The 12,655-nt window shown below is 44.0% G+C and overlaps 1 protein-coding gene across 1 annotated transcript in view; it reads left to right on the forward strand.

Annotated features, from left to right (window-relative positions):
• The window catches only part of PKD1L1 (polycystin 1 like 1, transient receptor potential channel interacting), a 126,943-nt gene extending 115,680 nt beyond the window's left edge, over positions 1-11,263 (forward strand). The window contains exons 45-53 of the mRNA XM_060170998.1: positions 9-149; positions 1,144-1,278; positions 2,089-2,441; positions 6,828-6,981; positions 7,065-7,076; positions 7,577-7,741; positions 8,890-9,051; positions 9,168-9,308; positions 11,219-11,263. Of these exons, the coding sequence (XP_060026981.1) occupies positions 9-149; positions 1,144-1,278; positions 2,089-2,441; positions 6,828-6,981; positions 7,065-7,076; positions 7,577-7,741; positions 8,890-9,051; positions 9,168-9,308; positions 11,219-11,263 (1,308 nt within the window). The remainder of the gene's footprint in view (positions 1-8; positions 150-1,143; positions 1,279-2,088; positions 2,442-6,827; positions 6,982-7,064; positions 7,077-7,576; positions 7,742-8,889; positions 9,052-9,167; positions 9,309-11,218) is intronic.
• The last annotated feature ends 1,392 nt before the right edge of the window (positions 11,264-12,655 follow it).

Consider the following 12,655-nt stretch of genomic DNA (forward strand, 5'->3'; position numbering starts at 1 on the left):
CCATTCAGGTCTCCATAGTTGGGGTCAGCCTCGCCTACCTAGCAGCCTCCAGCTATCGGGCGACTCTTGCTGGGGAGGTGACAGACCAGTTCCAGAAAGGATGCTTCCAAGGATTCACAGACCTTAGTCACATGGCCTTGTGGAATCAGGTATGGCAGAGAGTTCAGAGCAACACAAAGAGGGGCCAGGTACAGTGATGCTGCCCAATAGGAAGAAGGTGGACACATTCTAGAAGGGCCTAGAGGAAGGATCCATTCCATAGTGAGCACTGATGCTCTGATAGGGTGGATAAGTGTTGTCCGGAGGGTAAGAGCCAGAAATTCTTGGAACCCATGTAACACCTCCACCTCCATCTGCCATTCCTCTGGCCAAGTTGTGACTTTCGTTGGGCAGTCTTGTTTATCCTAGTCACAGAGTCTACAGGTCTAAATTGGGAGTGCTTCTAACTTTTGTGAAAATTGAATATTTTTCAGACTTTTTGAAAAATATTTTTTGATTATCTTTATTTATTTACTGGATAGAGACACCCTGAAATTAAGAAGAAGGGGAAGGTAGAGAGGGAAAAAAGCAGAGACACTTGCAGCCCTGCTTCCCCACTCATAAAATTTTCCCCTGCAGGTGAGACTGAGGGCTTGAACCTGTGTCCTTGTGCATTGTAACGTGTGCACTCAATCAGCTCTGTCACCACCCAGCCCCCAAAATTGGATTTTTTTAATGTGCATGAAAATTGTTAACTTGCACATGCATGAAAATGGATTCTGTGGAGGAAGGGAGGAGGGAGGGCCCACAGACACTGACTAACCTCCATGTCCCCATCCCTGGTGGCTGTGATCTGAAGCTTGATAAGCAAAGATTCTCTAAAAAATTCAGACTTGGCCTCCTCTGGCAAAACCTTCTCATTTGTACTCACTCCTGAAAAGCAGAGCAGGGTGGGACAGTATCCCATTTCCACAACTGTTAGACCCAGTTGGCATTCTCTCTCCTAACTCCAACTCAGTCTCCTCTGCTGACATGGTCAGGAGGACTTTACCACATCTAACGAGCAGCTGTTTCTTCCCCCCACCTTGGCCCCCCATTTGTGAAGACATCTGTGCACCTCCCTAGCTGGCACAACACACTCAACCTTGTGGCCTTCTGTTTCAGAGGTCAAGGTGGCTCCAGGGAATCCTGTCCTTCCTCCTGATGGGGAAATGTGTTTGTCTTCTTGGCATTCAGAAAACAATGGCACCTGGTTCCTTTAAGATGGGCAACTCATTCTCCAGCATCTTCACACCAGGGGTAAGGATTCAGCCTTTTATCAAGTTATTAGCCCTGGAAAAATCGATACAGTTAGCGTACTTTCTGCAGTGAACTCCTTCTTAAGGGAGAAGCAGACGTCTCTCCAGCTGGAACACCATCAAGAATCCCCATCTTTTAATTCACCATAAGTCGCTTGTCCATTACTTGTGTCAAGGCAGAATGCGACTGCTATTCTACCTCCCAGGCTGCTGCCCTGGCCAGGTTCCAAAGATGGAAAGCTGAGGAAAGGGTTGTCCCCTGAAGATAGGCATAGGCTCTGGCATTTGGGGGTGGGAGATATAGAGGCCACGGAAGAGGGGAGCACTGTGGAGGCACACAGGACAGAAGATGCTGGTGACAGGAAAGGGAACTGAAATGGTGTGAAGAGAAGCTGGAGAAGTGGGGAACGTGGCAGGGTCCAAGTCCCAGGGTGGGGGCCAAGTGGTGGCACACCAGGTTGAGCACAAGGACACAGGTTTGAGACCTCAATTTCTCTCTGTCCTAGCTGATAAAAAAAATAAAGGGGATGGGAGAAGAGAGAGCGAGTCAAAGTGAAAATGGCTACCAGGAGCAGTAGACTTGTAGTGTCTGCACCAATATCAGCCATAACTCTGCTGGCAAATTTTGAAGAAAAAAAAAAAAGTCCCAGAAGCAGAGTGCTCAAAAATCCTAAAAGCATGCCTCCAGGTCATTCATGATTTCACAGCATGTAGATAGATGCCTGCCCCCCCACCCCCAACCACTTTTGGGTGCCTGTAAAACAGCACCCAGAAAGTCAGCACTCAGTTGTCTCGACTTTTCTTTCTGCAGCTGATAGGTGTCCTGACGCTAGCCGTGCACCACTGCCTACATCGATTCCTGCTCTCCACTGGAGCCCTGCCATCAGGAACCTTAGCAGATACTTTCCGGGACCTGCCATTTCAGTTCCCAGGAAGAAGTCAAAATCCCAGCTTCCTCAGTCTGTCCAGATCTGATCAGCAGGCTGCAGCTTGGTGCTACGGAGTCCTTTCTATAGCAGTAGCCATTCTGTGGTTTGGGATGGTATGTAAATACCCCCCAGGCTTGGTAGTCAGGGTTTGTAAAGGTTTTACCCACTGTGTAGGGATAAGCATTTCTCATTTCCATGATACAGGCTGGATCTCAGGGCCATCATTTGCCTGTGGGTGTGTGTAGACATTCTCCTGGAAGATGGAGGTCATAGTAGCGTGACTGTGTAGCTTGCTGCTGTTGCTCCAGGCTACAGGAGAACTCAGCTGACTGTATTTTGTTCCTGCCTGGAATAGGACAGAATGGCCCACGGGTGATGTGAGGGGTTTCAGAAAAAGGCAGGTATGCCGCTGGGCCTCTAGGGGATGAAGGGAAGGTTACCTAGACATCATAAGTCTACCACTCACAGCAGCCATCCCCCCAACCTTTCTTTTTCCTTTCCTTTCTTTCTTTTTTTTTTTTTTTTTTGCCTTTAGGGTTATTGCTGGGGTGTCAGGCTGCCCAACACTGTGGCTCAGTGCCTGCACCATAAATCCACTGCTCCTAGAAGCTATTTTTCCCCTTTGTTGCCCTTGTTGTTTTATCTTTGTTGTGGCTATTTTTATTGTTGTTATTGATGTAGTTGTTGTTGGATAGGACAGAGAAATGGAGAGGGGAGGGGAAGACAGAGAAGGGGAAAGAAAGATAGACACCTACAGACGTGCTTCACCACTTGTGAAGAGGCCCCCTGCAGGTGGAGAGTCAGGGGCTCGAACCAGGATCCTTACACTGGTCCCTGCGCTTTGTACTAAGTGCACTTGACCCACTGCCTACCCCTTTCTTTTTTATTAGATAAGACAGAAAGTAATTGAGAGCAGAAGGGGAGATAAGGAGAGAGAACAATAGACACACCCCAGGTGCCTCTTGTGGGGAGGATCTTTGCTCATTGTGTTTATGTAGGAATGAATTTGGGAATGACAGTGCCTGTGGACAAACGGGTCACTGGGAAGAGAGTTCAGAAAGCTGGGGTGGGGGTGGGGTGGTAGTGCACACATTACAGTGCACAAGGACACAGGTTCAGACTCTCAGTCCCTACCTGCATCAGGAAAGCTTCACAAGTGGTGAAGCAGTACTGCAAGTATCTTTTCTCTCCCTCTCTATATCCCCATTCTTATCAATTTTTATGATCTGTATTAAAAAAAATTAAAGAAGGAGGAGGAAAAAGGAAAAGAGGAAGAAGGAGGAGGAGAAGGAAAAGAAGAAGGAGAAGACAAAGAAGAAGAGGAAGAAGGAGGAAGAGGAGAAAGAGAAGTAGAAGAGAGGCCAGGTAGTAGCTCACCTGGTTGAGTGCACATATTACAATGTTCAGGGACCCAGGTTCAAGCTCTCAGTCTCCACCTGCAGGGGGAAGGCTTTTCGAGTAGTAATGCAGTGTTGCAAGTATCTTTCTTTCCCCCTTGATTTCTGGCTGTCTTTATTCAGTAAATAAAGATTTTTTTTTAAAAAGTAAGAAGAAGGAGGACGAGGAGGAGAATGAGAGAAAGGAGAAGAGGGAAAACACAGTCCTGAGCATGCCATGAAGTCCAGCACATCAGTCCCTTACAAAGGGTGCTTCCACAGTGGGAAGTCAGCAGGATCCAAGGAAAGCTGTGATGCTCCCTCCTGATGAGGGTTTTCACAGGGGTCCTCCTTCCAGGCCCCCAATCTCTACCCCTACCTCCAGAGTCTGACTTGATGGATTAGCTGAGTCTACCTGCTTGAACTGGTCTGGTCCTATGCTAGGGGCTATTGCCATGGTTCCCAGGCTCTGCTGTCAGGCTCCAGTGAGGTTAAGTGCTGGCCAGGTAAGGTCCCCATTGCCTCAGCCTGGCTCACAGCAGAGACATGCTTAATTAAGAGTTGCTGTGGGTCAGGGCATCCTCTCTGGCCATTCTGTTATTGTTCTAGTCTGCTCTAGTGAGGGGAAAAGTCTGCGCTTAAAAGTCTGGAGTCCTGCCCCTGGAGTTCTGCAATCTCTGTAACCTTTCCCTCGGCTTCCAGAGGCTCAGACAGCATGCCTGCCTTTTTCCTAATCCCCTCATAAAGTCACTGGAGGTCATCATTCTGTCCTGTTCTGGGAAGGAGCAAAACAGTAACCTCCGGTAGCCTAAGGCAGCAGCAGCAAGCTACGCAGTCACTCTAAGATGACCTCTTCCTTTTGGGAGGACACCTCCTCCCCCTCTCAGCTCTGGGCCTCATCCCTGCTCTCTGGACCTGATTTCAGAGTCACCCTGGATTGCAGGCTGTCTCTTGACTAGTGGTTCCAGATCTTAGTAAAGTTTATCTCCATCAGCCCAAGGTCATTGGGATTGTGTGCCAGGCTGGTGGTTGAGTTAGGAGGGAACCCTGTAGTTCTAGGTCACCTCCCACTCCACAACTGGGGAGTCTAATCAGCACCCCCTACACCCCCCATGCATCACTGACCTCAACCCTTTCTACAGAGGGAGTTTACATGCTACCTCCCCTTGCCTCTTCCCTTACTTAGGGCTAAAGATTTAGCAAACAAACAAACAAAAAAGTATAGAACTTTCTGTATAGTTCAATTTTAGTTAGATTTAGCATCCAACAATAGCTCAGACACACCTATTTAAGATGATTTCCTATTATTCAGGGGTAGCCTACATTTCTCCTGAACTCTTTCCTGCTCTCTACTCAGTTCTAGGGGTCCCCTAGGGCAAACTGTCTTCCAAGGGTCACATCCCAGGTTTCTGCATCCACATCTCAGCTGATACAGCTAACACTCCAATTTTCAGAAAATCTTCCAGGTGTTTCTGTTCAAGTCTCAGGGCTAGAAACTCCTGCTCTGTACTTACTCAGGCACATTGCTGTGAACCCTGATGGCACCTGGGGCCATTCAGACCCTACTGGCTCTTAAGTGCTTGTCTTATCTCTGGGTCACACCTTGTGTTCCATGGGGCACAAATGCTACTTATTCTTAGAGGACAGTGTCTAGTGTAGAGTCACCCCAGAAGTTTCCCCTGACTCTACCACCCTGAGATCCTTGCCCACTGACCCTCCTCAACATTCCCAGGGGACCCTGTGTGCACGTGCTACACTGCACTGCCATTGCTGATTGCTACCTTCCCTTCCTTTGAACTCTGGACACACAGCAGGTGTCTTGGTTTGCCTGATTCCTAGTAGCTCCTGACACATTGGAAAGACCAATAGAAGTAATAAACTAGTTATTCAAGCTTTGTAAATGGCTAACAAATCTTAGCAGTTCTTAAAAGTCTACCAGTATTCTAGCTGAACCAATGGAGGAAAATTAGAAGTGAATGTGTATATTCAGATCTTGGCAACACTCAGACTCAAGTCTTCTTTCAGTGCTCCTCACCCCCTGTTTAGTGATTACCCTTGCTATTTTCATCCATCATTCCTTTCTTTCATTCACTCATTCATTGTCTACCTATAGACCCATTTGTCTATAGGTAGACAATGAATGAGTGAATGAATATTTGGCTTACTTGACTGCCGACATACTTTTCTCTGCAGCCACCATCCAGCCATCCGGTCAGCCAGACAGCTGCTCAAACAACCAGACAGCCAACCAGCCACTCTTCCATTCACCCATCAGTCCATCATCTATCCATCCATTTACCCATCTATACATTTAGGCCCTCATTTTTAAATTCATGTATTCATTCAGTAGTTATTTGGGGGGGGGGGCAAGAGCCCAAGTTTGAATCCCTACACCACAAGGAAACGTCACAGCCCTAGGCAGAGCCCAGATATTGCCATCTCTCTCTCTCTCTCTCTCTGTCTTACTCTTTATGTGTCTTTGTCTAAGTAAAATGAAAAAAAATAATAAATGTCATCCCAGGTGCAGTGAAATCATATGTACACACAGCCTAAACTCAGAAAAAAAATGACTTAAAGAAAACTTATAATGACCACTGACAATGTTAGTAGTGGAACAAATGTAGTAGGAGATCATTCACAGTTCATGTACGAAGACCTCCATGTAAACAGAAGGCACAGCAATGTTTATATTTGATACATTATTTTCCTCATGTTGCTGTGCAAGTACTTTCTCATCTGTAGCTTGTCCTTGCATTCTCTTGGCAGTATTGTTTGAAGATCAAAAGTTGTTCATTCTGATAAAGATCAGTATATCAGTTTTTCTTTTATGGTTGATGTTACATCTGAAGACGAGTGATTAAACAACTCAAAGTTATATGAAACTAATGACTTCTCCTGTACTTTCTTCTGGAAGTGGTATAGTTTTATGCTTTGCATTTCAGTTGATGACTTGTGCAGCTCTAGCTTCTTCTTCTAGCGTTTGCTGCAGCTCTAGCTGATAGAGCAGAGGAAGCATAGACCCACAGGCCACTCTGTGTGTGTAATGGTCTGTCCTCAGTCATCAGGACATGCCTATGGGGTTCCAACACATTGTCTGTCAAGTATTGGAAGGACCAATGCCTGCTAGAGGGAAAAGATATGACAAAAGGCAGTAATACACACAGCTTGTACATGGGTGCCATCTGGACAGGCTTGCAAGTGAGAAATAGCCTTCATAACATGAGGTTCTATTGTGGGGGGGGCAGGAATAATTGGAGAAGAGGAAGGGATGCTTGGGAAGGAGTTTCATATGTGGGACATGTCACTCTGCAGTCTGGGGTATTCGGGGTAGAAAACTTCTTGAAGGCAGCAGCTTTTGGGGATCTTATTACTAACAGCAAGACTCTTTCTAACAGCTGGGTAACAGGTGTCTAGTGAGGTTTCACAGGGTATGCAAATCAGGCTATAAATGACTAAAACTTTGCTTGTTCGGCCATTTTTAGAAAGAGCTGATGGTATAGGACTTCCAGTTTGTTGTCTGCAGAATTTTGAGCTCACAGGTCTTAGCAGATGGTGAATGAACAATCTGAGACCAACATGCATGATGGTGGCTAGCTCATTCATGTAACCCACATGAAGGCATTGTGGCACCTGCCCATGACCTTGTCCCCTATCTGGGCACAAGAACACACTATTGGTGTGCCCACCCACAGCCCAGAGTGACTCACCAGGGGACCCCAAACAGACTTTTCATATGGAAACACTGATTATATTAATAATCTAAGACCTCAACCTTCATAACAAAATTAATTTCCATTGCTGAATTTATCCTGCAACAATTGAGCTCAATTAACAGGAGACTATTTCCTGGACTATTTTTTGCTGAGCAATTACTGTCTTCCCAAAAGGTCATAAAATAGTATCATCTGATTTGATATCCATTTATGTAGTCTCATGAAATTAATGAAACTATTTTTTCTCAATAACACCAGGTCTGTCTCTATTTTTCTCCCAGCTGAGAGTCTCCATGCTCATGGCTTTTGCCCAAAAAAGAAAATCTTTCCAAAGCAAATTTCTAGTGAGACTTAAAGATGTGAAGGCCTACCTGTGGGAGAAGGCTCACATACTCCTGGGACTAGAAGAGCCCATAGTGGAGGACACAGAGATGGCTGAGGACTGTGTAAGCTGTGGGGCCTGGGGTCAGGGCACAGTGAGCACAAAAGCAGCTTCAAGGAGAAGGTTTCATGGTAGAAGTTTTGCTTTCATTGGCTAAGGCATGACTGTGATTCTGTGCCAAATATCACTATAAAACCATAGAATTCCCAGGAGAGATTCTGAACACTCTATGAATTACCAAGCACCTCTTCTATAAACCTGCTATATTCTGAGGACCTTGGAAGTCTGAGAAATGGGGTTTCTGACACACACCCCCTTCCACCCCAGTGTGCACCCTACTCAGCCTCTTTAAAAGTAGTCATTTGCTTTTGGTTCCTGCTGCCAGACCTAAACTTCTGCCAAAAATATGGAGCTTTAGGTGTGGTGTTTTGAATGTAATCATCCCAGACATGAATAAACAAATCAAAGCACATCTCTTCACACTGAATGTCCAGCTAATTTCATTATTATTATTATTATTATTATTATTATAGTCATTACTATTTTTTGAATAGAGATAGAAATCAAGAGGGAAGGGGGAGAAAGAGGAGAGAGACACCTGCAACACTGCTTCACCACTTGCAAAGCTGTCCCTCTGCAGGTGGGGACTGGGTCCTTGTGCATTATAATACTCAACCAGGTGCACCACCACCAGCCCCCCCACCCTCCAACTAATTTCTATGGCTAGTATTTAGGCAAAGATCACCTGATTCTGAAGACAGTTATATGTAGTCAGTATCCTGGGGCCATTTTTTTATTTTGGAGCTTTCACTATTTATCAAGTACTTTTCAAAAATACTCTTGCCTTGAAGCCATTTAATAGACTTTCTGACTCATAGCACTTAGTGCGCGTGCCCATAGCTGAGTTCATGCTGAGTTATGGCTACTCACTCTTGTGGATGACATGTGAGTGAGGTGTGAATGCTCAGAACATCTATGTAACGTCATGAAATGAGGATGCATGTGCCTTCTTGTGTCTGGCATCGTGGGTGAGGAAACAGATGTGAGGATGGAGAACCAGTGCCCAAATCTCTTGGCTCCAAAGTTGTAGTGCACTTCCTAGCAAAACACAATGTGATAAAAGCCGATATTAGGAACTATTTCATGGAGTGAGGAAGGAAGAGAAATAAGGTTCTGAATGCATTTACCCTAATCTGATTGTCTTCCTTTCAGAATTACTACCTAGATGAATGTTCAGATCTGTTGGATGAACTTCTCTTGAAGATTGATGGTTTGTCTGACAGCCTACAGCTCCCTTTTCTACAACAGCAATCTAAAAGTGCATCGGAAGCCAGAGTGGAAGATGGTTCTTTGCTGGGTGTTTCTGCTCCTGGGGTAAGCAAATGAAAAAACATTGTCATCAGTTTTCTTGAGAACAAGATATTCTTTTTGCTTCCTTTATTTGTTTGTTTTTGAGATAACCTAAGTTTATAAGACTATGAATGTTTTAGAAGTACAGTTCCACACCCTTCAAAATGCCATACCAAGCCTACAACCAAAGTTCGCTGAGTCCCCTCTACCCTCGTAATACAACCAACCCCACCCCACCACCTCTTCTCTGCGAATCTCAGTTCTGCAGGCTAAATCCAAAGGTTTGTTGTCATTTGACTTAGCTTGTTTTCCCTTGTCCATATGGGTAGGATCATTCGGTCTTATTTTCCTTTTCTTTAAGTTCTTTTTAGTATTTCCTGTAAGGTCTATTTAGTGGTGATAATATTCTTTAACTATTGCTTGGAAAAAAAAAAAGCACTCTAGGGGGCCAGGTGGTAGTACATGGGGTTAAACACACATAGTGTGAAGTGTGAGGATCCCAGTTTGAGCCCCTGCTCCCCTCTTGCAGGGGGATCACTTCAAAAGTGGTGAAGCAGGTCTTCAAATGTCTATCTTTCTCTCCCCCTCTCTATCTATCCCCCCTCTCAATTTCTCTCTGTCCTATCCAACAACAACAGCAGCAACAACAACAATAATAACAACAATGGAAAAAATGGCCACCAGTAGGAGTGGATTCCTAGTGCAGGCACTGAGCCCCAGCAATAACCCTGGAGGCAAAAAGCAGTCTATTAAGGGGTGGGGGGAGAGAGCATAATGGTTATGCAAAGAGACTCTCATGCCCGAGGCTTTGAAGTCCCAGGTTCAATCCCCCTCTATTAACACCACCATATATATATATATATATATATATATATATATATATATATAGCAGTCTTTTAACTGTTGCTTTGCATTTTTAAGCAATTTTTTAAAATTTTATTATCTTTATTTATTTATTGGGTGGAGAAAGTCAGAAATCAAGAGGGAAAGGGAAGATATAGAAAAGAGAGACAGGGGAGCAGGCAGCAGCACACCTGGTTAAGCGTAGACATTATAGTGTGCAAGGACGTGGGTTCAAGCCCTTGGTCCCCACCTGGAGGGGGAAAGCTTCACTAGTGATGCTGCAAGATTGTAGATGTCTCTCTGTCTCTTTCCCTCTCTCTATCTTCCCCTCCCCTCTCAATTTCTGTCTCTATCCAATAATAAATAAAAGATTAGAAATATTTTAAGAAGAGAGTGAGAAGAGATGGGGCTAGATGGTGGTGCACCTGGTTGAACAGATATGTTACAATGCACAAGGACCCAGGTTTGAGTCCCCAGCCCCCACCTGCAAGGAGAAAGCTTTACAAGTGGTAAAGCAGTGATCTGTACAGGTCTCTCTCTTCTCTATCATCCCCTTCCCTCTGGATTTCTACCTGTCTCTATGCAATAAATAAATAAATATACTAAAAATTTCTTTTAAAAGAGAGAAAAAGAGAAACCTGCAGCACTGCTTCACCACTTACAAATCTTTCCCCCTGCAGGTAGAAATGGAGGCTCAAACCCAGGTCCTTGTGGAAAGCATTTCATCACTCTCTCAACCTTGAGTGATAACTTAACTGGACAGACTATTATTCTTCCAGTCCTTTCTGGCCTTTAGTATTTCTTTTTATTTCTTTTTCTTATTTTTTTATTGAAGGTTTAATGGTTTACAGTATAGTCTTTTTTTTTCCCCTCACCTTTCCCATCACCCAAGGTCCATATCGACCTTTATAATTTCTGCTGAGAAACAATCTAATAATCTTATAGGGGTTCCTTTGTAGGTGACTCTGCTTTGAAGATTATTTGGGCCTGGTGAAACAGCTCACATGGATAGTGCGCTGCTTTGCCAAGTGTGCAACCCAGATTTCAGCCCAGCCACCACTGAATTGAAGGAAGATTCTTTATCTTGGTCTCTTTCAATCTGTCTGCCTCTCTGTCTAAAAAAAAAAAAAAAAAAAAGTATAAAGCAAATCCTTTCTCTTTAATCTTCGTCAGTTTAATAATTATGCACCTTGTTAAGCTTGGGCTTGCATTTATTTTGTTTGGGATTCTTAGAGCTCCTGGATATAATTGTCTACCTCCTTCTTCAGTTTGGAAAACTCTCAGCTATTATTTCTTGAAGTAAAAATTCTGTACTTTGCTGCCTCTCTTCTCCGTCTCATACCTCTAGGATGTGACCGTTGCTTCTCTCAATGCTGTCCCATCGTACTCTTAGATTATCTTAATTTGTTTCAGTTCTTTCATCTTTTTGCTGAATTTTTTTGATGTTCTCTGTGTTGTCATCTTGTTACATAGTTCTGATGTCCTCCTTAGCTTTACATAGCTCTATTGAATTTGGGATTCTCTTCCAGTTGCTGTGTTGGCCCACCAGTTAAGTAATTTCCTCTGTCTTCTCACTGTATTTGATGTTCATGAGGTCTTAAGCCCAGAGGTCTATATTTGACCTGAGTAGTAACCAAAAGGTCCGGGTTATGAGTACTCAATAGTTACTAGGTTGTTCTGGGAAGGGGTTCAGTTCCAATATGTGTCTGGGAATTAAGTCTAGGTTTGGGTGGGGAATTTTTTTTCTGCCATGGACCATTTGGATATTTAAAACATCATTCATGGACCATGAAAAATTATCAACATAAAAATTATCACTTAATGTTGCTATGAAAAAAAGACCCTAGATTTATTGAGTTTTGAGTTCTGTCTGCAATTGTCTTGGCAGGACCACACCAAATAATTTTGCAGGCCGAATGTGGTCTGTGGGGGGGACATTCTCAGCCCCTGGTCACTATGAATACTCTTGGTCTGACAGAAAGCTCTTCGTGACTAAGGTAAGCATAAACCTATGGGACTACATCAAATTAAAAAGCTTCTGCACAGCAAAAGAAACCACTACCCAAACCAAGAGACCCCTCACAGAATAGCAGGAGATCTTTACATGCCATATATCAAACAAGAGACTAATAACCAAAATATATAAAAAGCTTGCCAAACTCAACAACAAGAAAACAAATAACCCCATCCAAAAATGAGGAGAGGAGATGGACAGAATATTCACCACAAAAGAGATCCAAAAGGCCGAGAAACGCATGAAAAAATGCTCCAAGTCTTTGATTGACAGAAAAATGCAAATAAAGACAACAATGAGATACTACTTCACTCCTGTGAGAATGTCATACATAAGAAAAGGTAACAGCAGCAAATGCTGGAGAGGTTGTGGGGTCACAGGACTCTCCTGCACTGCTTGTGGGAATGTAAATTGGTCCAACCTCCGTGGCGAACAGTCTGGAGAACTCTCAGAAGAAGGCTAGAAATGGACCTACCCTATGACTGACCCTGCAATTCCTCTCCTGGGAATATATCTTAAGGAACCCAACATGCCCATCCAAAAATATCTGTGTTACATATGTTTTTGGCAGCACAATTTGTAATAGCCAAAACCTGGAAGCAACCCAGGTGTTCAACAACAGATGAGTGGCTGAATATGTTGTGTTATATATACACAATGGAATACTACTCAGCTGTAAAAATCGGTGACTTCACCGTGTTCAGCCGATCTTGGATGGACCTTGAAAAATTCATGTTAAGTGAAGTAAGTCAGAAACAGAAGGATGAATAT

The sequence above is a fragment of the Erinaceus europaeus genome, chromosome 14 (assembly GCF_950295315.1).
Source record: "Erinaceus europaeus chromosome 14, mEriEur2.1, whole genome shotgun sequence".
NCBI classification, from domain to species: Eukaryota; Metazoa; Chordata; class Mammalia; order Eulipotyphla; family Erinaceidae; genus Erinaceus; species Erinaceus europaeus.